General features: G+C 32.5%; 1 protein-coding gene across 2 annotated transcripts; it reads left to right on the plus strand.

Annotated features, from left to right (window-relative positions):
- Nucleotides 1–7,478: 7,478 nt before the first annotated feature.
- LOC130613720 (Golgi apparatus protein 1-like) lies at nt 7,479–26,673 on the plus strand. 2 transcript variants are annotated; one of them, XM_057435056.1, is made up of 25 exons: nt 7,479–7,688; nt 11,268–11,395; nt 12,034–12,069; nt 12,165–12,251; nt 14,694–14,918; nt 15,505–15,750; nt 16,000–16,050; nt 16,152–16,278; nt 17,474–17,694; nt 18,198–18,313; nt 18,478–18,579; nt 19,371–19,518; nt 20,496–20,633; nt 20,725–20,811; nt 20,889–20,951; nt 21,040–21,150; nt 21,486–21,574; nt 22,015–22,114; nt 22,844–22,936; nt 23,507–23,917; nt 23,999–24,100; nt 24,681–24,773; nt 24,923–25,043; nt 25,293–25,399; nt 25,705–26,673. In XM_057435056.1, exons 1-25 carry the CDS (start codon nt 7,559–7,561, stop codon nt 25,873–25,875), a joined length of 3,303 nt encoding a protein of 1,100 aa, XP_057291039.1. In that variant the 5' UTR covers nt 7,479–7,558; the 3' UTR covers nt 25,876–26,673. The 2 variants fall into 2 exon arrangements, with proteins under 2 accessions (XP_057291039.1, XP_057291038.1); XM_057435055.1 differs by lacking the exon at nt 20,496–20,633 and adding an exon at nt 20,317–20,457 and having other exon boundaries at nt 7,481–7,688.
- The last annotated feature ends 55 nt before the right edge of the window (nt 26,674–26,728 follow it).

Genomic DNA, 26,728 nt, shown 5'->3' on the forward strand with positions numbered 1-26,728 from the left:
GAATCAGTATAAAGATGAATTGATGATTGTTAGAACTAAAGTTTTTGAACACATCAAACATATCTAATTTGATGCGATACAGATGATCAGGTATTATATCAATAACCGCGTATCTTAATTAAATATAAATCAAGTGTACGTTAGGTAACTGTTGTGAAATTCTGCGGCCAAAAATCTTAGAAAAGGATATTCTCACCCTAGAGTTGCAAATGCTTATGCTAGGGATGCAAGGACATAAACTTGAATATAAATCTGATATTAGGCATAACTTCTGTTAATGTATTAAATGTTTCTAACAACTTTTATGGGATGGATAAACGGTGTAAATTGATTGTAGAAGAAATCAAGGGGGATCAATAAAAGTTTGAAGAGCACATGAAACACTACTCTATACTACTAACAATTTTTAACTTTTATTAATTGTCCGAAGGGCAATGGCTATTAGGGTTAGAGAAAAGTGTCTCCTATTTAAAAGTTCCTGCCTCACTAAAGTGTCTCATGTAATACAGTCCCTGGTGACAAAGAGTTCGCTATACCGAAGTGTCTACTATAACAAAGTTCCCCCACGAACACGTATACGCTTTGAGATGGAGTAGCGTTTTATAAAAAATACTTTCAAGCATTTTACTTTTGTAGTATATGTGTTTTTTTTTGACTAATCCTATCATTAGAAGCGCAATAGCTTTGTACACATGCGACTGAAATGAAATTGCCTTCAAAGACTATTGTAAAAAATATATATTTTGTAATTTTCAGGAATATATCATGCACGAAGCTTGACGAGATACTTTTTACTAAATGTGAAGGAAATTATATTACTAGAACTAACTCAATCCTCCTATTTCATGGAAAGTGCCCTACTTTATACATTCTCTGGTAATCGTGAAGTTCAAATGAAATAATATTAAACAAAAATAAACATATATAGAAAATGTAAAAATAATAGTCAAAAATCACTGTCGATAGTTTTAAGGTTGTTTTATCCTAACCGAAATCATATTTCAACTAGAAAAATTCTTAGTATGTACTTTATGATACATGTTTCATAATAAATAAATCGTAGAATCAGAATATAAAGTCTATTTTAGTCAAACGATGACCATTCAGCAGGAATATTGATTTCACTGAGAATCGGTATATAAAATAGCATCCTTTTTTTGCATAGAAACTGAAGTAAAGATTGGATCGCGCTTTTTTCCGTTCCGTTTGGTGTGCTACAACCACTTCCAAAAGTATTAACCGACTAACAATAGTATTCATAACTCATTTTTTGCGCTAAAGCTCAGGGTACCATTAAGGTTTTTTTAATTTTTTTATTTTTTTCACTTATTCATAAATAATGAAAAAACGTCAAAATTGACTTTGGTTCATTTTGTTTTCTCAAAAACACCACAGTTTGGATGAATCCACCTTAAATCTCTGTTCTGAATATAACTTGAAAATAGATATAGGCCAAAAAGCCGAGATATAGCACTTTAAAATTAGCATACTGAAAGAAAATCATGCTATTTAGATTAATACTAAACATTGAGAAGAAAAATCCATTTAATGCAGTTGTTAATTTTCCATCCCTATAAAATACAAAAAATCAACAAAAAAATCAAATTTATGTTAAAGGTATCTTTAGAAGGTCTTTTTAAATGTATCTTTAGAAGATATTTTTAAATGTATCTTTAGAAGGTATTTTTTAAATGTATCTTTAGAAGATATTTTTAAATGTATCTTTAGAAGGTCTTTTTATATGTATCTTTAGAAGGTATTTTAGAAAGTTAATTTTTCATACTACAATTTGAATAAATTTTGAATCCTTAACCTATTTTATTCGAGTTGTAGAATTGAAAAAAATCCGTTCTAAAGATTGCGCCGTTAAAACACATTAGAGCGAGCCCTAATCTGACGAAGGTATAGAAGCGCCGTTTTTTTCCAAGTTTTAAACAGATTAGATGGAAAAGCTTTCTTGAAATGACAAAATGGAATCTAAAAAGACACATTACGTAAACATTATCGCAATATTAAATTATATTTTTCATATAAATACATTAAATAATACATAAAATACACATATATCAACAAATCTTTTTATTTTCCTGTTGGATTGCGTGAACGGAAATTTCTCTCTACATGACATGCCACGTATGTAGCTATCATTTTACATTATGATTTCATAATATGGTAATATATTATAACAGATCAATTCATGTTTATCATTATTTCTTCTACTATTTTAACAACGCGCACGTTTTCTATTCATCTTTTATTCTACTAAAACAGAATAATTTTTTTGTACCATAGCAAACGTAAACATTCCAGCTCATGCAAATTGAAAGTGTATTGAAATAATCCATCGAATTATGCTGCTGTAACTGTTTGTGTTGCTACATATCCATACGCCTTTACAATTGTTAAGATCACGTTTTAAGGATATCCCTTCGCCTTGTATAAGATGTATTAAAAGGACAATTGATGTACTATTTTGGGTAAAAATTTTCAACTGCTTTATCATAATTTCTATTTACATATGGTTTTAAAATAAATAGTTACACGTGCATGGTTTGATTCAATGCTTTATTAAAGAGGCAATGTTTTCTTAATATTTAATCTTTTCTTAGGCCAGCAACACAAACAAACAAACAGTTTGTACATTTTCTTTAGAAGCTGATTAGGGTGGGCGATTAATCATTACACGCATTTGAACCAATAATCAAAGAGTTGGTTTTATTGTATTGCAAAATGATGCGTATTAATAGCAGATTTTTACATGCTTTAAAAGCATCGTCACTACAGGTAATTAAATATATGTCAATATAAATGGTGTTGCATACTGATTTAATTGTTTAGGTAGACACACCTCTTAAGGTAAAAACTAGTATAAATACCGATGGCCCAACCAAAGTTCCCAAAAGTGAAGTATATTCAACATGTTGTTCAAGTACTTATCAGGAAAGTTTACTTAGTTTCTAATTCGTTGCGCTCGACGGAAAATAACCTTATTTATTTTCTTATTTTTGCGACAGGGAGGACTCAAAGAACTTCGAGTAGTAGTAGTATGTTTTGTAGTGTCATCTTAGTTAGGAACCGTGTGCTATCGGTAATCATAACACAATATAAACGTTTCCGAAACCGTGGCTAAGCCGGATGCGAAAAACCCCATTCTATGGGGAAACATATCCTTAGACCCCAGTGTTACAGTCACTAACCCTCCAAGGTTAAAGGTATCATTAAAAAGTTACACTGTTATTAACAACAACATTATAAACTATTCAAAATAAAACTGCTTATCTTATAGGTAATCAAACAGTTTCAACGTGTACGGTTCAAGAACTAATTGACATGTGAGCGCTTCCATGCCTTGTACGCCCTTTAAACACTTAAAAAATCACGTGACCGGCCTTGGCCGTATGGCCAAGGCCGGTCACGTAATTTATACGAAAATAAATTCAATAATATGTCAAAAATAATTTTTGTGACAATGCAAATAACTTAGATTTTCCATAATTCCTCAGGGACGTTTATTGCTGTTGGGACTTGCTTTGGGATGTCATGGAGAAGCTATCATGGATACAATATTGAGCATCAATAATGCTGGTAGTATATCATATCTTACTAAATTCAACTTATAATGACTGTTTTCAACATCTAATAGCAATTTGTTTTATATTTTGATAGCTGGACTCAATTTGCAAGAGGGTGATATTACTATTAGCTCAAATACCACTCGGCCAATTACTCTAGGCGGGAGAGAAGTTGGAGAAGTTTTATTACAAGTACACATTTGAATTCAACTATTTATTATTTTTATGAGATGGGACAAAAAAAACTGAAGATTTAGCTAGACAGACTCACGAAGATAGTCTTTTTTTATTATTTTTCGCGATTGACAGCTTAGATTAGATCAATACAGGAATAACAAAAAAACATTTACTTAATAAATAAAACTTTAAAAATACCAACTAAAATGTAATAAAGTCGATTTGAAAAACCAGATTATTGGAGACAATAGACGCCCAGATGAAATGTTTTGTGGAGAGGTAAAAAATTGAAGACAGGGCATGTTCGAAATAATTATATCTTTAAAATTATCATGCAAATTGGCATTTACCTTTTTGATTTAAAATTGCCGTGATTTTTTCTTACGCTTGCTAAAATTTTCTTTTCCAGGTCTAGCAATGCAGAAAAAAATACTACAGTTGCAAGTATTTTCTCAACTTCTTCTTGCATTGACTTTGTGTACAAAACTGACGCTGATGACAAATATATTGAAATAGGTTCTACTTGGTTGATTCGTCTATTTTCATTGGTGGCAGGGTTTTAACAAACTGTTCGAACTCATTTTCCGACAGGTGTTTTATCCTGCTCTCATTTAAGACTTCTGCTGCTTCTTAAGAAGCTCCCAGCAAGCTGGCGATTCTTTCAAAGTTGAAAGACGACACTTTTTGTCTCATCCTTGCGGTCAATGTGAAGTCTTTTCAGGGGGTTATGTGTCAACTTGGTGATTGTTGATGTGTTCAAGCATTTGCTCATCAGACATGATGAGTTTGTTCATATCTAAAGACATATCTATAGAACATTTTAATTTTGGTTGTACTGTTATCCGTTTCTTGAACTTTAAGAAAGATGTAAAGAGACGGTCCGAGTAGGCCTACGAAGGCCGCTCGTTTTCATAGTATGTAAAAGATCTTAAAAGATTTATTTTTTGTAAAGCTTGCATACTTCCGTTTGTTCTGCGGATTACACCGACCACTGCCTCACATATGAAAGCCACATGACCGTGTTATTATTTTCAATCTTTTTTAGGTTCATAGTATACAGACCTCTCTTAATATTTTGTGAGTTTTTATTCTTACTCCCCACAATTACGTAACATAAAATTAGTTATTCATGAAAATCAGAGTTTAAGGTGCGAAGGATCACAAGAAAGTCGGTTAAAATTGTTTGTATTTATTATTTGCAGCTTGAGGATTTTGTAATCTTGAAAGATCACGTTACATTAAATCTACGATTGGTTATTCATAAAAATCAGGCCTGTGATTTAACGCGCGAGATATCACAAATTTATTATTTGCAGCTTCAAGACTTTGTGCATGGTTAGCAGAACCCAACTTTTGGCTGACATACAGAAGTAGTGGTACACCTTTTTAAAAATCTCGAGAATCAATATTTACAGCTGAAGATCAAGTCCAGCTTTTTGCTTACCGAGCACAAATTTTTTGAGAAACCAGAAAACCAGAAAGAGACCACGCGAAATCTAGATGCGCAGATGAATGTAATATCTAGGCTGATGGCGCGGTAAAGCCTGTTTTACATGGGAACAGAATTTATCTAGAAATCTTAAAATATCACTTAATGAATTGCAGCACTAACAAAGATTATTCCCTTTCCTCTAGTTCTTTGTTGTACGAAAATAATATCGAAATATAGAACGTTAGTACAACATGTTCCAAAAGGAACATTCGAGATTTGGCGCTTAAGTCAGACTCGGGTGCAGCAAATTGTCTTATTATCCAATGAAAATATTGCACTGTTCTTTATCAGCCAATAAAAACACAACGAACTTCTTGTTAAGGCACCTGACAACAAGAGAAGAATGCCTATATAGTCAAAACGTGTTGTCACTGTACTACTGTTAATTATATAGAGTTTATAATTAATCTGATTATTTTGTTTTGGTTGTGAGTCAGTAAAAAATAAGAAAGAAAGTAAAAAATGCTTCAAGTTAGATGCTCAATACATATAGTTTATAATTGTATTTATAATTGATAAGTAACATAATAATAAAATTAGTACAATCGACTCTTTGCGAAATACAGCTTCTTGCATTTACCCCAACAATTACTGTAGTAGTAGATGTTGCCCCTTGTTTTGACTTTCGAACGCTCATATTGTTCTGATCGTATGTATGTTAATATTGAGCACATGACACAGTTAGGGGGATATGGTGTTTAGCCTGCAATATGGTAGTTGCCAAAACAACTTAATTTGACGATGCTTTCTGTGTAACCTTAATAGGGCGTTCAGGCTAATTATTGCTATAAGGACAAGCCAACATTAAGAATGTAAAATTAACAAGTCTTCAAACTTCATTATAACGAGCAGTCTGTTACCGTGTACGGCTTCCCTATTAGCAGCTCCCTGCATTTTTGTTACTACTGCGATGCAGGTGAGAAAAATAGTCTCACCTAGAAGAGAGGCAAACAACTGTACAGGTGACATTACATAATTCATTCTCGCTATGGCCCGCGGCCTTGTGGTTATGGAGTTCGCTTCGTAATCACAAGGTCCGTGGTTCGGCCCACAGCGCGGGTATGTGTAGCAAATGCCTTTACCACAGCTACGGGCCAACCCATGCCATGTGAGGGAAATTGGGTAATTATTGACGGTGTATATGTATACTCAATGTATACATTCAGAACACAGGACCCACCTTGTTAACTGTGTTTCCTACGCTGAAGTGGCTATCCTGTATAAAATTCGAAATAATAATAATAATAATGGCATGTAAGATTTCATATATAGGTTAAGGACGTTCTAGGTTGAGTTTTGTTATTTACGAAGTGTACAATTCATGACAGAAAAATATTTACAGTTCCGACGACAGTATCGATCGTTTTTGTAATTTATCTAAAATAATAAATATTGGTGTTGTGATGGCGCACGGCGATAGTTATTAGTACCCAAATCAATAAACGAGTTTCAGTGTTTACGTTTTGACGGAATCTTCTTCACAATATTCTACCTGCAAAGTCATATGAGAAAGAAGTTTTTCAGGTAACCTATAAAACTTATTATTTTTATCCCCACTTTTATGCTTCAAAAAAAATTAACTTTTCAAATACGCTTTCGAATACTATTCGCACGCTTTTTCTTTAACTCCCCCCTTGATCTCTTACACACAGTTTCTACAACAAACCCTTCAACCATTGCATCGTCGTAACGTGAGGAGAGATTTACAAATTAAAAACCTTGCCCCAGAGCTCCTTTTAAGTTTTTTAAACAATCTCGCTGAACGGGACGTTCCGTGTGGTGGTCGTTTCTTACGGGACTCCCGTCATTATATTGTCCGTTTGTTGTTGTTGTTTTTGTCCCTATGCACTAACTATAGATTTTTGTAATTTTCTGGGATAGCTGCCAGATACTTTCTATCATTATTATTTCATTAAAACTGAATGACGAATGGAGTGGTGTGACGAGGGTTCACGTGATTGGTCGGTTCGCCGAAAGATTTTTATTATCTCCGTGATTGTTGATGTTCTGTAAAGTATACGTTTTCAAGAATCATGGCCTTATATACTAGAAGTAGACATCAAACAAAAAGCCGGAAGTTTTTCATGCACTTTCGGTTCTATTGAGCTTAACTTTATAAAACCACAAGGAAAATTTAAAATTTAAGTTTAAAGAAAATTTAACTCGTGATAGATCAACTAACTTTAAAAAAAATCAAAAGTAAAAATAAGAATTAACGCACTATTGATATTAACATTCTGAAAATTTAAGTTTTATTCTTTGGGAAATTTGACCAGGGCGGATAAAGTTCTTTTGTTATCGTGTTGGTATTCTAGAAATGGCAGACCATAGCTGTGGGAAATCGAAGCGTGCGACCATGTCGTCGAAAAAAATTGGAATATTATTTTTTCTTGTGGTTATTTTGTGTTTAGTACCTCATACTCGTAGCAGGAATGTACCTAAAAAAGGTAAGGTAAATAGCATTGTAGCTAGCTGTGTATTGTGTGTGGATATTAAACTCAAAAACTCGCTAGCTAGCTAAACTCTAGCTAGCTATATAGAGCGCATAAAAGTTTTAACCAGGCTGGTAATTTTTTTCTGAGCTACTTCTGTTTAGCTAGCTTTTTAAAAGTTTAGCTAACTAGTTATTTTGTATCAAGTTATGTAAAGAATAATTCTATATTTGAAAACTTTTTCTTTAGCAGAAAAAAAATCCTTGCTTTGAATGGGAATTTTTTTATTCCTAACAATCGGGAAACCAGTTTTAGTTTTTCAGGTCCCTGCAGTGCTAACGTTACTTCTGCATATTCTAACCTTGCTCGATAAAATCAGCACAAAAATTAATAAAATGTTTACATTGAATTTTTAAATTCTAACGAGTGGTTTCATACAAGCGTGCCGATACGAGGGTGCCGATAAGCCGCATATATGCCTTAAAAAGTGCAGGCATTTTCAGGTGAGTTCGCCGTTTTAAAAAATTAGGTATTTGCCTGAAAACCCCTGCATAAACCCGAACAATGCCCGAAAAAGAAAAAAAACAGACACTAATAATTCAAAAAATTATAAAAATTAAAAAAAAATTACTATGTGGTAGCAAAGTTCTTAAAAGAACTGTTTTTGATAGATAGATAGATGTGCATATTTTACATGGCTAGCCTCACTAATATAGTATGTTACAAGGAATTGAATTTCGGGAATGTTCGGGCCAGTTTGGGAACGTGCGGGCGATTCTGACAACAACTGCCAATTTATTTTGAAAAGTCGCCCGAACTTGCCCTTTTATATGAGGGCGTTTGTGGCTAATTGTCACCCTCTTGGTTCCATTGTCATTTTATGTTTTTTTTATTTATATAAATAAACTAATTAGTCATGCGTTGCGTTGAATCTTAAATTTTTGAGGGAAGACAGGGCAGTACTTAAAAGAAAAAACATTCCAAAAAATTTCAGCTTCAGTTATACTTTGTTTTCCTGAAAAAAAATCTTGACAATAACCCCTTACTCAAGTTTTTATTTACTGTATAACTTTCCGCATACACCTCTGTTGTCTTTAATAGGCCAACATCGGTGGTCTTTTCAAAACTGGGCAGGCAGTCCTTTTTCACACTTGTGCAGAGCCACCTAACAATCTCGAAATGTGATTAAATAAACTTTTTATATAGGTTTATTGAGGTGGCAGACACTGCTTACTCTGGTAGAATGTTCCATTTATTAATAATGAAAAAACAAATCAAAATTTTCTTTTATTCAGCCTACTATTTATTATTTTAAACACTTCTATGATGTCAGCTCTTAATTACATTGTAAAAGACTTTCTTATATGGTAGATGACCAATACCTGTGATCATCCTAGTATATTTTCTTTGGCCTTTTTCTATTTTGTCAATGTCCTTTTGCAGGAATAGTATTGTTCTGCCCAATCTTGGAACGCGCCCCGTCTTAAGACTGGCCAGGCCAATCTTCTGACAGTGAAAAATGGGTGGCCAGTCTTAAGACTGGACTGCCCAATCTATGGACGTACATGCCCAATCTTAGAACAATAGTGAAAGACAAACAGAACAATAATTTTTTTAGAATTTACCTCTTAATAGGAACTTTAAATTGAAACTTTTCTTGGAAAATCAAAAGGCCAAAAATTTATATATATATATATCATGTATTTTATGTATAAAAAATTGAAACTACTCAACCATATTAGCATAGTCTATAAGGTTTTTCTTCTATAGACTATGATATTAGCTAGCTGGCTACAGGTCGCTAGCTGGCTAAACATCTCATCAAATGAAATTAACAGCTAGTTAACTAATAATATGGTTGAATACGATTTTTCTGATTCTTCATAAATATAAACATTTTATATTTAAAATTTAGCCACTACTTTACAAGCTGTATATAAATGCTAAATGTATAACATGTGCTCTACCAGCTACGATTTTCACTCTACTATGTCCAAAAACTGACCGGGCCAATTCAACAGTACCCAAAATATGATGTTTTAATGTGCCTGTTTGTTGGGACTTGCAAAAAACAAAGCTCGTGTGGTACATCCCTTCTTTAAAATCCAAAAGGCGCCAAAGATGGGCCTAACATGGTCTTTTGCCCAATCTTGTGACTCCCTGCTCAGTCTTAAGACTGGCCGGCCAGTCTTAAGACTGGGCAACTTTATGTCCAAAGATTGGGCAGCGTCCTAAGATTGGGCAGAGCAGTATCTATGATTGTATGCTGTATTCAACATGAGATCTCACTGGGGATTTGTATAAACTAGTCGTTAGCCCGTGGAAAAATCCACAGGTTCGCCCGTCCTTTTCATTGTCTCGCTACCTGCGCAGCTGAGCTACCATTTTGCGTGACGGACGGACGAACAGACGTATACGGGTATTATAATATAGATGCAAAGTTGTTTTTGGTTTTGCATTCTGTTTGCTTTTGACACGGCTTCTACACCTTGTTTACTAAAACATACCCACCAAGGTCTTTTTTAGCATCAATATATAACTCACAATGTTGATTGTTCCACCGATATGTAGAAATTTACATTTATTAAAATTGAGAAGCTTCACCAGGGAAATATGTTCATTTATTTGGCTGCCAGAAACTTTAAACAGAATGTGAAAATTCGTTCTAGAACTAAAGGAATTTAATTTTAGGCAAATAGTGGTATTTTGGACAAAGTTCAAGATTTAGATGATCTCACAGGAAAGACTGCTAACATTTATAGGCTGCAAAAATTTATAGCTGCCATTTTGTCCCATTCATGACATGATTATAAGTGTAGCAAGTTGGATTCAATTTTGACAAACATATCAAAAGTTATGAAGAGGGGCGGAATTAACCTATTATAATGTTCGAAAATCCTCAGGCCGAATAGGGTTAAGCACTTAAAGTGGAGACAGAAGGGCTGTTAGTACAGGCATACAGCGTGTGACAAATCTAGTGGAACCTTTACAAAAATTAAACCTTCCTTAACCATGCCACTGTAGTACTTGTATATGGTATGCCAAAAATCCAGTGAAGCTCACACAGCATTTGCTTTTGGGTGTGATGTATTGTTTCAAAAAACTTTTCCATAATTACTTACCTGAAGATGTAAAGTTTTATTTACGATCCTACTATGGTGAAGAAAACAACTTTCCCATAACTTTAGCTGAAATAAAAACACAGCCTGTTGTTACCCTATCATAAAAAACAGTCAGCCAGCTTTTTGTTATTTTGTTGAATTCCTTGCGAAAGTTCAAAGTTAATCATGAGTGACAATAAGTTGAGTACTTATTGCAAGTAAACCATGGCACACAACCATAGAGAGTGCAAAAATCAGTGTTCTCTATCATGCATAATAAAGATCTTATTTGCTAGTTTCTCGTGTTTGTCAATTGCAACATTATACCACAAATGCTGGTTTTCACTTTTAACAAGTTCATTTCAATGTCAAGAAACATGCATTTTATTTAAGTTAGTACTGTTCAAGTTACATATGGGTAAGAAAACTAACAAGGGTGAATGCTGCAGGCTAGTATTTGACATTGTGAATGACACTTAAAACTTTTTTATAGATAATGAAGAAGAGAAATATATATTAGCTAAAGATGAAAACTGTGCACATGATGTCAAAAATCTGTGTCCTAAAGTTAAAAAAGATAACAACTTTGCAATATTTCTGTGTTTGCAAGAAGCTGCACTGGTAAGTTTGAAATCTTTAATTAAGGGTACATTTGTTTGAGCTTTTACAAAATCACTGACCCTTTCAAACACTTCAAGTTAAATCTTTGCCTGATTCATGTGTCATGTTTAGCAGAAGCAAATTGTATATTCGGCAAAGAAAGCAAAAAGGTCAACATCATTGGCCAACTTGACTAAAACAAATCAAAATAGGAAGTTCACAGCCCAGGGCTATCATTATGCATGCACCAACTCTCAAATTATAATCATGTGGTAAATGTGAACAAATATGGAAGAAGACACCTTGTTTTTTCCCTATATTATAATAAAAACTTTTGAGAATAAATTTACTGGATTAAATTTGGTAGCTTTTAAGATTATTGACAGGATCAAAAAGGCAGAGACAAATGTACAGAAGCAGGACCTTCCTTTCAAACATTTCACTCTGTTTTTGGAAGTTACAGTAGAGCTTAACCAAATAAAAAAGAAGTTGGTTGGGCAGGTTGAAAAGTCTAGAAGGTGTTGAAACGGATACACCCCAAGGACACCCAACATTAACAAAAAAAGATAAAGTGACAAACAAATAGTTAAACTTGAAGATTTGTGTTTCAAATAAAATGCTAATAAAAACTGTATGATTAACCTGTTTTCAAATTTTAGAAAGATGAAGATGATGTTTCGGATGAATGTCATGGGGTATGTACTTTGCTAACTGTACAATATGAATACAAATAAAATAATCCTATGTGTTTCCTGCAACTTTTTTAATCTGTTTATGACTTTGTATCTAGACCCTATGGCATTACAAATACAATTTAACACGAAATCCTCAATTTGATGAAGTTGCTTTTAAAGTTTGTGAATCAACTCTAGAAGAGGTAAACATCTTGTAGTTTGATTTTATTATTTGTATAGTAAGGAAAAAAACTTCTACTAAGGCCACTAAAGATTGGTAATTTTAAAAATTTTAATGATGTCAGAAATAGCCTATCTAAAAAGACAATATTTTTTAGATATTTGTTTAACCAACACCAGTTAGCATATATTACATTACCGCATTTTCCGGTATATAACGCACACATCGTACAACCCGCAGCTTAGCTTTTTTAAAGAATTACAAACCCGATGCTATCAGATAGCCTGCACCTTTGTATAACCTGCATCATATTAAGAAAAAAATTCAGCATATTTTACCTCACCCGAATCATTTTATAAACATTGTTGCTTTTTTATTAGTTTTTTAGTTCTGTGTCATTATTTTTTTTTCATGATGGAGAAAAGAGGGGAACGTTTTAACTTGTGAACCCCAAATACGAGAACCGAGTGTCTAAACTAGCAACTCTCTCAGTCTTACTTCTTTCCTTAATAAATAACATAATAATTATCACGGATTGTCTGTAACAGCGACGTACAGAACATTCTTTTCTAATGTTTATATAATTTTATTATACATTTATATCTCAGCAATCACAGTGTGCATGATAAAATAAATCACATCAATGGGAAGAAGTTGCATGTGGCTTATTAATTGTATTTTTAATTTATTTTTCATATTTTCAATGGTCACCTGTTGCTTGAAGGTAGTGAATATAAAAAAAGAAAATTATTATCTATAGATTTAATTTTAACATTATTAATTATTAATAAGGTCCTGGGCACTAGGTTGTGAAATACATGATACCTGCTATACTGCTCTATTACCAGAAGCAAGCCATTTCAATGTGCTCAATGTGATTACAACGATATCAATAGATTATAATTACATTAACACCAAAAAAGAAAAGATTTCCAGAATTGTGTTTTAGAGAGAGCTTGTAATAGGGGCACTGACAAGCAATATAAATATAAAGGAATTTCAATAGGTGAAAAAAAAAATTAAATGCAGTTTGCAGTTATATTAATCTTTTATGTACCATACTTTTTTCCCAGACCACCGAGTTGCGCAATGTCTGCTTTGTTTTATTCTGTACAATTTTATAAGGTTGTTAGTACTACAAATAAACGAAAAACAAGGCACAAAAGATTCTGTTAAAAAAAAGAAACCTTGACTTACTGGCACCAGTCAATGTATAAACTTTAAATTTCACAATAAATGACTGAAAAATAAAAATTATTAATAACCCGCACCACATTATAACCCACACCCTAACAGTGGAAGTCGTAAAAAATCAACATAACCAGGTTATATACCGGAAAATACGGTATATTGAATTAAATATTGAAAGTGATCCATAAAAATTACCATAATTTTTTTTCAGCATTTCTTTTCATTTTATTTGCCTGCAGAAATACACTTACGGAAGTGTTTTCAATATTCCTTTACTCCAGTACAGTGCTACTGTTTTAGCAAGGCAAGCGCACATAGTGCAAGTTCCAAGTCACGGCCAGGAACCATGTAGAAAAAGTTTTAAACGAAGTAATTACTTAAACTTTTTATCTACTTTGAGGACAAATAATATTTCCACTTATATGAAATTACGGATAGTTGAATAGCGGATGTTAATGATATTTAATGTTTTGCGATATGGTTTTCTGTAGGATTTATAACAAAATACGTGATAACTTTGTAAAAAAGTTATTTAATAGTTTTTAATAAAATACGGCAATGTGAAAACTTTGTCTCAAGGAAATGACCTGAGAAGGTAACAAAGTATTTTATTATAAAGTTACAAGAAAGTTTATTTTGCTGTTTATCCATTTCTCACATTTACACAGAGTGTAATTGAAATTGAACTATGTCTTTACCATTAAAATCACAATCAAATCTTGTCTTGAATTCTCTTCCCATTTTAGAACTGTTTTGTGACTGGCTTTGTTATCTTTACCTAATTGACTTTTGCTACATGAAGCCATTCTTTCTTATTCTGCTTTGTTGAAATTGTGATACAAAAGTTATTTTCACAGCCAGGGGTTTTGAGCAAAAATGAAACTTAATTTGAAAAGAGAAAAAAAATTGAAAAACGAATGGAACTTTGAAATACTGAAAATAAAATTTATGCACAATACACGTTTTTCAATATTGAGTTTCGATCCGGGAATTTCTTATTTGTCAGGTAAATTTGATCTGGGAAAGAAAAGAAAGACTTGCGAATCGCGATTCGCGGACCATTAATTTGAACACTGTGTAGGGTTTGAAAGTTATTTAACAACGTCATCAGCACATCAATTCCCATACAAGTTGGTTGTCTTGGCCTGACAGCAAAAAAGTATTTAATGTTATTGACATTGACTTTAACTAAATTAATTGTAAAACCTAGTTAAAAGATTATTTAACGTTAAGTTCAGGTGTCAAGATCTCTAATTTAGGCCACTTTTTTTAGTTAAAAGATGTTTGCAAAGATACACATCACACTCCAGGATTTCTTATGAACTGTCTTATCGAACACAGACACAATGTTCAAGATCAAAAGTGTTCTTCATTTTTAACACGAATGTCAAGTATTGTGTTTTCTGACTATCGTCTGATTAAAGGTTTTTACGAGAACTGTCATAAAGACGTGAAGACATTGAATTGTGGTCAGTTAGCCGCCACAACAGAGGACGATGTGAGTATAATGCCCCAATATTAGTTTTTAACAATTACGTATTGAGTGAATCACCAGGGTGTCAGCTGGAAATTATGGCCATTATACCATTTAAGAATTTTCTTACAGCAGCATAGAAAAATAAATGCTCAATTGGCAACTAGTATTTCTTAATTAAAATAACAGACGAAATAAAAGCTAGCTAACTTCCTGATCACATGACTATGTGAAATTTAAGTTGTTATTTTAAGTAATTTTTAGTGTGATTTTGCAGTTTATATCTTGTGACACACATTTTTGTTGAAAGCTAAATAATTCTTTTCAAAAGCTCAAAACTGTGTTAGGTCTGCAGGAAAACTCCATAAAGAGGGCTGAGTTTATGCAAGTGTTTAAGTGACAATTGTGAGAAATTTAAACTGCAGTGGACAAAAGATTTTGCATGCTTTTTAAAGAATTTATCATCAGAAAATTTTCAGTGTTTATTTTTGATTGATTAACTGGATAGAGGACCTTTAGGGATTTAGTGGGACTTTAAAAATCAATTAAGTAAAAGTAATCCCATTATGCAACTAATCTTAAATTGAATGAACTTATTTTATTGTTTTAGCCTCACCATGAGCAAGCGGAAGTAGTTAGCTGTCTTGAAGCAAGTATTGATAGTGTTAGTGATAAATGTCAACATCAACTGCTACGTATTGCTGAACTTCAAGCAGATGACTTCCATCTGGATCGTCCATTGTTCTACGCTTGTCAGGAAGCTAGAGAAAGATACTGTCCAGACGTAAAAGCTGGTGAGGGAAGAATATACAAGTGTCTTTTAAATCATGTTACTGATGAAATGATGCCAGCAGAGGTTTGATCAAAGTTTTTTTGTTTTTTCCCTTCTTTTTTTAACCAAATTTGCTTATTCTAGGAATTATCTAATTGCAGGTGCAATGGGTTTAATTTCATTAATACTAATCTTTCTATCTTTAGAGTTCCTTTTTTCTTTTTCTACTTTCATTTTATTGCAAGTCTTATTGCAAAACTTATTATTGTTATTATTTAGTAGCTGCTAACGTTTTAGAAACAGTTCTCAGTGTCCTCCTTTTATTTATTTTAGTGTTCTACGAAGTTAGAGGCACGTGAGAAAATGATGCAAAAAGATGTGAAGGTAAAATTGCTTTAAATTAATTTACTTATTAATAATTAGGATTTGTTTTGTCTGGGTTCTAGTGGTCTCGACCAATGCTTGCAACATGTGTATTTGTGTAGGTAAACTATCCATTATGGAAGGAATGTCAAGGTGATTTTGAAAAGTATCAGTGTGAAAAGAATGGAGCTTCACAAATTGGGCAAGGATCCAATCTTTTGTTATGTTTGCAAGGAAAAGTGTCTGAAGGTACCATTCTTTATACGTCTCCTTTTATGGCATGAATTCTCTGGCGTTGTGAGAATTCATTTATAAAAACAACAGCAAATTTTTATTTGAGGATAAGAAAAGCAATATAGTAGTTAAATTATTTATTAATTTTTAAGTTATTTGGCCTCAAATTTAAAAGTGCAATGCAATGCCTTTACATATCTGATTAAACATATTGAAGTCAATCTAATGTATAGTAAAGTTAAAGTTTTGTAAATGACGGAATTGTTTTGTAATCAATGTTTTGTAGAAGGCGTGAAAGCACATTTTAAAAATATAATCCAAAGTTTTTGTAATATTATATAAAATACTAGTCGATAAGGCCCGTTGAGAAATCCACTTAGTCAGATGGAAAATAGGTTGTTTTAGATGTTTTGCTTACGTCAACAGTGCATATAGAAAAAAAATTTATCAAAAAATTTATTCCTTTACTTTAATGAGTACAGGTTGAGACACTGATCAAAGTAATATAAAGGATCATATGTTTTCGACGAACGCCTGAGGAGATATAAGGGTTTAAAAATTTGCTGACGCAAATACCAAATAATAACAACTTAGAACATGCTGAACCTCAATTAAACTCTCAAGCCTAAAAAATTTAAAATAAAAATTAATGTAACAATGCCCCTTTGTAATAAAACACTTGCAAGTTAAAAAAAGACACGGAATAACTTTTAAAATGATCAGTTGTTGTTTGCTGTCAAAACTTCCCTGCCAAATCCAAAATCTATAAGGGCTTGAACATCTTTTCTTTTACGTTAAAAAGTTTTTACTCTTAAAGAAGCCCTATCACATAAATTTTTAATTAAGCACCTAAGCACCTGCGTGCTTTGTGTCTCCGAGTCTGTTGGGTTTTTTCTTCGGACAGGACAGGTATTTTAGCAGCACACTTGTTAAATGTAGTGCCTTTATTTTGCCCTTATTGCGCTTATAAAAAATTTTGGCTAACAGACTATCCTTTTAAGTAAGTCAATAAATTTTACCTTGAGATTTGTAAAATTAAAGAAATGGATATGTGGCAAATATCTGTCTGAAATGCCTATTGCTATTGTCTTGTACAAAATCTTGACTTTACCCGTCACTGAAGAATGTGATTGTTACTGTTTTGCGTAAAGCTATATATCTATTTATCCTTTTAATAAATTTATGTTTTATATATGTTTTTTATCTTTAGGAAAACCTGTGTCTCCAAATTGTCAAGCAGAAATGAGAAATTTTGCAACAATGGTGTTTGATAATTATCAAATCAGCCCTATTATAGTTGCACATTGTGATGTCGAAATTCACAACTTTTGCAGTAACCTGATTGGCAAGAGAGATGATGGTGACATGATGGATTGCTTAATGACGCAGGCTACTACTAATGTTTCATTAGGTGCAAAATGTTTTGAAGCGGTGAGAAATACGATTTATTTATTTCCAACATTGTTATTTAATTTTTTGTTCTTTCAATCAATGCTTGAAAGTAAATTACCCATATGTGGGCAAGTTCTTCTCAAATAAATTAGTTATGGCATTCAGTGATGTTGCACAGTCAAGTTATGTAGGTCACAGTAACAGGCGAAATAATGCAGGAGCAAGACCTCAGTTTAGACTTTCTTTATCTAATTTGCATTTTTGTTTTATTTACTATAAAAGTTTAATCTTGGAACAAGATAACTAGCGTTTTTACTAGTCATCTTAATTCCCACTTCTTAAAGCACAACGCCACAACGCCATCAGGAGATGACATGCTAAACAGAAGATGAACTTTTCTGGGTCTTAGGCCAAAGTTGACAATACCTTTGCTGCCACCAATACCTTATTGGTCATCTTTTTAGTACTATCTTTGACCCTCTCTATCTCTATTAGTATAAAAATAGAAGGTTGGTTTACAGATTTGTTGCTTTTATTTTTAGATTGGTGAAGTATTAAAAGAAACAAATGCTGGAAATAATTATAAAGTTGACAGAGCATTATATGTGGCTTGTGAACCAGTCATATCTTCACTATGTCAAGGAAAAGAAGACGCTATGTATAATTATTTTAGTTTATTAAGATTTTTATTCTCTTTTTTTTATTCCTACGTTTTGTAGATTAGTGGCTTTCATCTTCTGATTTTTTCAAATGGCATCTCAAATGAATATCCTATTATTTGTGACTATTAGTTTTTATTTATATATTTATATTTATTTCTAGGATTTTGGGATGTTTAATGGATCATGCTCACAACCCCAAAATGCCAGAAGTATGCGCCACACAAGTTTTCCACTTGCAATACTTTTTATCAAGAGATTTTCGGTAAGTACTTTTTCACCCTTTTTAGTTCCTCTTGATGCAGTTAATCCCAGATACTACCATTTTTTTATATATTTTTTATCTACTGATGCACTTAACGTGAGCATTAATAAAACTTAGGATCAATATTTCTGGAAAATGAATCTTTATAATTTTATCCGTGAACTGCAAACATATTATTTTTTATCCAAAAAACATTAAATTCCTTTTTTTTTTCTATTTAATTCAAATTTAGTCAAGAATTAGAGCTCTAGTATTAGTAAAACAGTAAAACAAAAAATATAGTATTTTGCAAGAAGGAAAGCTGACCTATATTTGACGTGATGTCATTTTCTGTTCCCTTTGACATCATTAAATTGTATTTTTACCTGATCATGTTTATATTGAAATGTTCTTTAACTGTGTTTCATCATGTAATTACAAATGCATCAGGAAATGCCTTCCCCAGCAGTGTTTTATTATTTTTTTCTCACCTTGACCTATTGACCTATACTACTTTGTCTTTTGCAACTTTTATATAGCAAGTAATAATTTTGATATAAGTTGAACAATTAAATAGTTCAGACATAAATTATTTCAATTTTTGCTCAAAATCACAATAATTTGTGTCACAAAATGTTAATCCATCTTTTTGAATCACAATATTTGATATCCCAAAATTATTAAAAACATACCAAAAACGTAATATCTAATGTTGCAAAATGTAAAAATATTTTGATCGTTTAAAATTCATTGTTGTGTCTGGACATTCTTCTTCTTTGAAGTATTTTAGTTTAACTATTTTTATTTTCCAGGTTAGATGCTTCTCTTTATCAAGATTGTAAGCAGGATGCTGAAGAAATTTGTAAAGCAAATAATTTTGATGCTAAAACAGAGACCAATTCACCAGATAATTTTGTCATTGCATGTCTCTATAGAAATTCTTTTGCTGTTGAACCAAAGGTACAGTAAATATTTTGTTTTTATACTCTGTAGTAGCTATTGTTTAACGACAACAAAATATTAACTTTTTAAATTGTAAGAATGTCACCCAATTTTAGGGACTAAATTAAAAATTTTTTAGGATGGTTACTACTGCCAGTGATCCAATTATAAGTGACACATCAACCCTTACGGAATATTTCTTAATAAGAAATATCCAAGGTTACCTTGCTGTCTTAAATTCTATCCTTCAACTTAAAAAGACACATGACATATTTTAAGCCAATCATAATCATACTTAATGACGCAGCCATTATGGGTTAGAGATAGCAAATTGTATTTTAAAATCTGTTTGGTTTGGTGTAAAGCTAACCCTAGCTCTACTTGTGCATTGTTATTAAAAGTTGTTTTGTGATTACATAATATGAAACTTTATTTTTGGAATAAATCATTTAAGCATTTAAAAGTAAAACCTGGCTTTTATTCACATACGAATATGCTAACGAAAAAAGTGTTGACAATATTTAACTAAATTATTTAATTTAATTATAAAACATTCCAAAATTTCTATATTAACCCTAAATAGTTATAGCAGTCCGTCAACGATAATAAAAACTTTATTGCTGATGTAAACAATTTTATTTATTGCTGATGTAAACCATTTTATTGCTGACCTAAACAATTTTATTTAAGAATAACTTGTGACTAACTTGTATATAGTAATGTATTTATAGTAATTTTAAATATTTTAGATTAACATAGAATGTTTCTGATTTAAAACAAGTATTTACCATAAACATCAAATAATCGTTTTCGTAGGTATCGTCCGTTTGTTCTGATCATATACGCCGTGTCATGCACCAACGAGCCACTAACATCAAACTAATGCCTGAAATAGAACATCCCTGCCTGGCTGACCTCGGCAAACTCTGTATTGATAAAACAACAGCCGAAGGGGAGGTATGTTGTTTTCAGTTTTGTTTTGTTTTTTCTCGCAGGTATCAAAAGATTGCTCTGCTCATATTCATCGCATAATGGCGAGTAGGGCAGATACTGTTAAATTAGTACCGCAAATTCAAAGTGCATGTATGAGAGAATTGGGAAGTACCTGTTTGGATAAAACTGGCAAAAACGAGGTACAATTTGCCAAAAAATTTTGAAAGAAATGTTTCTCTTCTAGTTTTGTATATATACTGTAACAAGTCTAGACCTGTCTATTTCTTTTAGGAAATTGACTGCCTCCAAAATAATTATGAAAATCTAAGTGACAAATGTAAAAAAGCTATTCAAGAGTTTACAGAGATGGAATCAAAGGTAAAATATCAAAACAATAGATCTTTTGAAAGGAGAATTGTTTCAGTTTTTTTTTACGTAAATATTTTATTATTTAGGATTTTGACTTGGACAAGCATCTAGTTGATAAATGTGCATCTATGGTCACAAAATTTTGTCAGGTAAGGTACAACTAAAGCCTTTTAATTAAAATGTGGAGTCATCACTGTGAGCCTTGTTTGTTTACATGCGATTAATTGAAATTTTCAGAGAGAACTGGAAGAAGGAGACGGAGAGAAAGTCCTACCTTGTTTAGTGCAACACAAGAACGATGTTAACATGGATCACCAGTGTGCAAGTGCGGTTGAACACTGGCAACTGGTATCAAAATTTTTGTTATCTGACAAAACACAACAATATTTTGTGGGCTACCCAAAAATATTTTCTGATTTTTCATGATCTTATGGGCTTAGGTAGTTTATGACAGCTTTGACAAGATACTTCATAACAAAACAGCGACTTTAAGGAATAGTATGCTTGTACTGATATAAGTTCTTATGATTGTCATGGGATTTTAAACTGTAAACACTTCAGATAATATTGCATGTACTCGACTTTACGAAAAGGCATTTGAGTAACATGGCAGTTTTTACTTTAACTATTTTAAAAGTAAATAAATGTGTATTGTTTGCAACGAGTCCTGTTTTCTGTTGTAGTTGGAAATGAAGGATTACAATTTCAGTCCAGCCTTAAAAGACATGTGCATGAAAGACATTTCAATACATTGTAAAAACGAAAGAACAAAGTATGTACATAAAAGTTTATTTTGTCCAACATTTTAAATATCAGCCTTTCCATTTCATGTCGGCGCAGTTGTGTTTCATGTCAGTGTTTATATTTTTTTTGGCTGTACATGAACAACAATTAAATTCCAGAGTCAATGAGATCATAACATTTTAGGTTCAAGTTATATGTGGTTTAAATAAAAGCCACATCGGCAAAACTAGCCAACGTAAATTAGGAAATTGTTAACATGTCTGTTTTTGCCTCGGCTTTCACCAAGGGTGACTTTTATTACAAAGGCTGGGTATGCTGTTGCCAGGCTCTTTCTAATTTGTCTTTTTGTTATTAAGATATTTTCTTAATTTACAAGAAAATAAATCTTAAAACGAAATCAAATTTGGTAATCATTTGGTGCAATTTCTATTTTTTATTTTTGTTAACTGCATGAAATACTTTTCTAAGGTTCGATGCTGTAAAATGTTTGTCGCAAAAGATTGTAACCGACTTCAAATCTGTTAGCGAACATTGTCGTGCTCAAGTCAAGAATGAATTGATGGTACAGGTAAGTTGCTTTTTGCCATACTCTTTTTTATTAAACGTTATTTTTGTTATTTAGGCTGCATTGTTTTTATAAAATTGATCTTATAAAACAGACTGTGGCTCGTATTAATAAATCTATATTGTACACCGTAATAATTGCTGGAGTAGTCCTTTTTCACACGCAGCATTTTCAAGACATGTGTGGACTAAGCTAATACTAAGCGGCTGTTAATCTTCCTTGGGTCATTGGGAAGTGTTTTGAGGATGATGTCATGCCGTATATCGATATGAAGTCCTGAGTGAGAAAATAGCACATGAGAAGTGTCTTGTTATTTGTAGTGATAAAAACCGAGGGGTGTGTGTGTGTGTGTGGGGGGGGGGGGGGGATGGAGTGCCAGAAGGTGAGGCAAATATCCCTGTAAACTTAAACACTTAAAAAACAAGCTGTAGTGATAATTGTCAACAATAATTTTTGCTGACATTTTTTTTTTTTTTTAAGATCTTTGGCAATATTTGCGTTAAGATTTCCAAATAAATAATTAGGTTACTTTAAATGACTTCAACGAAGTTTGTTAATATAACTGGACAACAACTAGAAATCAAGCCGGAACTTTTCCAGTTCTCTATGAATTATTTCATATGTGAACAGGCCTAAATGTATCGTTTTGTTATGAAATGGTCAAGGGATAGTGGGCACAAAAACAGCTATGTTACTGCCGAGTTAAAGATGATATATTTTAAATTTCTTTAGAGTGAAAACTTGAGATTAAATCCAGAATTATTTACAGCGTGTGAAATAGATATCCGCAAACTTTGTCTACACGTGGAACCAACTGCAGGAAAAGTACGTTTGTCAGCTTTTGTTTCTTTTCTTTTGTTTGTTGCGACTATCAAACCTTTAATTGTTTACACATCCAATGGCATTCACGAAAGAGTAATTTTTTTTTCAACATTCATTTTTGTTTTGATGTGTAAAGGTTATATGCAAATTATCAGTACAGCATATGTCTTCGCCCTTTTAAAGCTTTGAGCAGTGAGTTTTGCTAAAATATGCCCGATTGAGTCCATGCTTGAATCTAACTTTATATATTTGGCCATTCACCAAAGAAAGAACAATCCATTGACTGGTGGATTTTAAACCCAATGCTTTTGATATAGTTTTCTTTGACTTTCCTAGATTGGGTTTATTTTAAATGTATAAAAATTGAGCTTTAATTTAATTGTAAGTGATGAAAGAAATATTAACATATTAAAATGTTACACTTGTTTTTTAATCTGATGATGTTCTTAGTGTATGAAAAGTATTCCAAATTCACAAATCTGGCCAAAATTCCTCCTCGTAGATGTTAATTAACAGACGACCTTTGTATGTTGCAAGTTATATTTTACCTTTGTGTTTTGTATTTTTTTTAAGTTGGAAGAATGTTTACGTGAAAACCATCACAAACTTTCGAATCCAAAATGTAAACGATTGCTTTATGAGCAAGAAAAGGTGGAAGCAAAAGATCCTGAGTTGGATTACAGATTGGTGCATGTCTGTGCTAACATGGTGAAACGATACTGCTCTGGCATTTCGCAAATGTCAGACATCATGAGTTGCTTGAGACAGTTTACACATGATCAGGATATGAGTCGAGAGTGTAAAGAAATCGTTTTGGAACGGCAAATTGAACAGGCTGAATCATTCGAATTGGATCATGAATTAGTAGAAAATTGTGAGGCTGATGCGAAGAAATATTGTCACAAAGAAATGAAGAATGCCAAAAGAGGTGTAGATGATGGAGCTGTTTTCGGTTGTTTGGTTCAGGCACTTATGAATAAGAAGGTATGTGTCTTTTTGACGGTAAGAGGAGGGTTGTGTATTTGGAACTGTGTCAGTTGAGAAGTTGTTTTTTTTTTGTTTCAGAAACTAAAATCAGACTGTGAGCAGTTTGTCCGAAGAAGAGAAGAAGAAGCAGCGATGGAAGTTAATCTTAATCCTCTATTTCTTAAATCTTGTCGCGAAGAGGTATGTACGCGTGATGATTGCAGTAGGATTTCGATGCTACTATTAACACTTTTATTCTTGTTTGTATTTTTTTTCTTTGCGTCCAACAAGAGTATGCGATGAAAGTAGTAAAAGCAAATTCCACTTTTAGTGTTTTTATGATTGTTGTTGTTGCTGTATTCATCGGGTGCACATATTTTTTATGTGTGCGTAAAGTCATTGAAAGGTGTACTTGTCTTTCATATTGTTTTTAACTTGTGCATACACTGCAATAACTACTTTAGGTAGAGAAAACTAAGAACTTTTTTAGATGCTTAGTCCTCCATTCTAATTCCCGTCAGTTTTCTGTAACTGCGGACATGTTACATAAGATGTAGGCAAATAACGTATAGTGCGGGTGGGATTTTTTTTTCAAAGGCTTACAACTAGTCTATTATAATACCCGACTTTCCGTCTGTGAGCCAAAGATCTGCGAGTAGATACGGTTAATAAATTCCACGCCCTTACAGCTAGGTAAGTTAAATGACCCCAATTTTTTTTGTGTGCCATATGTATAAAATTTCCCTTCGCAAAACGCTTATGAAATATCATTCTTTCATAGGTGGATCGTTTATGTGGAGGTCTTTCACACGATGACGTCATCGATTGTATGAAATTAAATCTGCCACAAATCAGATCTAAAGAATGCGTTGGTGTAAGTTGCTTCTATCTTTTTTATATACTCTGTTCAACTGATTTAACTCCTAAATCCAACCCCGCTCCATAGTGAAAAGTTTGTAAAGGGGCCACCTTTTCTTGATTTATAGAATTTTTTTACTTTAAACTGAACAATCTTGTGTATAGGAAGTGAGAAAATTGATAGTCGAAGGTATAGAAGACGTTCATGTTGATCCGCATCTTCAAGAACAATGTGCGAGAGACATTCGAACCTTCTGCAGCGACATGCCAAGAAAAAGTGGAAATGGTATGGTGGTTTTTTTAAAATAGTTTTTGGGTGTTTTTATAAAATTTAGTTTATGTAAGGGTACATTTTGTGGAATGAAAATCAGGGATATATGAGGTTAGGTGTACATATGATTGTGTTTTCTTAGAATATTTAGCTGCTAAAAATAATTTTTCACAGTATTATAATAAAAACCTCATTAGGTTGAATGCTGCTTTTATTTTATGCCGTGTGCTTCCATTGCTCAAACATGTCTTACTTTTTTCATAGTTGTACTCTGTCTCATTGATGTCCATAAAGCAAAGAATTTACACTTGAAACCAGGATGTGAAAACTTTCTTTCTAAACGAATGCAGTTATACAATGCTGCAGAGGTGGTATGTTGATAACATCATGTTTACTTGTTTTTAACCTTAATGGGGATTTCTAATCCGTTAGATTATCATTTCTGTTAAGATTTTGTAAATTCGAAAGTCCTTTTCTGGAATTATCACAAGCAATTGCTAACAAATTCAATGAGTTCACTTTAGCTGCTTTAATTACTGAACACCTTATTCTGTATATTTTGATCGGTAACCTAATTTGTTAATATGAGAATAATTGTTTTTGTACATGCATTTCCATGCGCGCAGTATTTTGCAGAGCATCAGAACTCATTCCACCATTATCACTTCTTTTGTAGGACCTGGCTGGTTTCGACAGTATATCAGCAGTGATACAAGCTGTACATCAATCACCCAACAGAAATAACATCTATATGACGTTAATGGTGATTTTAACCATACTTTTTGTAGGTGGCATTATATTTGGAAGGTTTACAAAGCGTGTTCGTGCGGAAGTAAAGAACAGATAACAAATATAATTGAAAAAAACAACCGATATTACAAATCATAGTCGTGTGCGCGGATTGATATTATTTATGTTATGTTAAGATTTTTTTCTTTCTGTCTGATCCATCATGGTTGATGTTAAACTCCCTATATTATTTTTATATGTCGTATATAAATATTATATATACTATCAACGATGGAGGGTTATAGCTAAGCAGTGGAATACATTGAAAATGCTTATAGAAGGCTGTATTTGGTTGATTAGCATACTTCCTTGGTGCTGCTTTTTGCTTGTTTGTTTGTGTGCGGAATCTCAGTTCGTTGATCCAAGAAAAATCACCAATGCCAATTTCAGACCAATGCGGATAAAGTAAAGATTTTTTTAAAAAATAAGCTTTGTTGCATTAGAAGCGCTTAATAATGTGTTACATTTTTGGAATGTTTTGTTATCATTTAATAGGTAAGTTTAGTGGATAGTAAAGCATTAGAAAGCTTGTTTTTTATTACTTGGAGAGAACACAATATTTTCGTTTTGTCAGTTTTTTTTAAAGTTCTGTTTCATGGGTGAACAATAACATCTTTCGTATTTTCTATCATTTTTTAAGCGAACAGTGACGAAAACAAGACTTATTACATGAATACTAACTGGGCGAATATTTCCCATTTTTAATTTTTGCTTTTTTTATGGGAATTGATTTTTTATATGTATACTTAACGTATAATAAATTTCTAATTTTTTGTTTATTCGTTTGTTTGTTTGTTTGTTTGTTTTAAATGTATTTTGCTGGGAATTGAAAAGCATGAAAAAGAGAGGATGTTGATTTTTTTATTTTTCGATTGAAACCGTTTTTCTTAATCTTTTAAGCGTTTGACAGG

Source organism: Hydractinia symbiolongicarpus, chromosome 11 (genome assembly GCF_029227915.1).
Source record: "Hydractinia symbiolongicarpus strain clone_291-10 chromosome 11, HSymV2.1, whole genome shotgun sequence".
In the NCBI taxonomy this organism is placed as follows: domain Eukaryota; kingdom Metazoa; phylum Cnidaria; class Hydrozoa; order Anthoathecata; family Hydractiniidae; genus Hydractinia; species Hydractinia symbiolongicarpus.

Coding starts and splice junctions, on each gene's coding strand:
- LOC130613720 (XM_057435055.1), top strand. CDS start 7,559: ATGGCAGACCATAGCTGTGGGAAATCGAAGCGTGCGACCATGTCGTCG. Junction 16,051..16,151: donor TGATGCAAAAAGATGTGAAG/GTAAAATTGCTT, acceptor GTATTTGTGTAG/GTAAACTATCCATTATGGAA. Junction 20,458..20,724: donor AAACAACAGCCGAAGGGGAG/GTATGTTGTTTT, acceptor TATTTCTTTTAG/GAAATTGACTGCCTCCAAAA.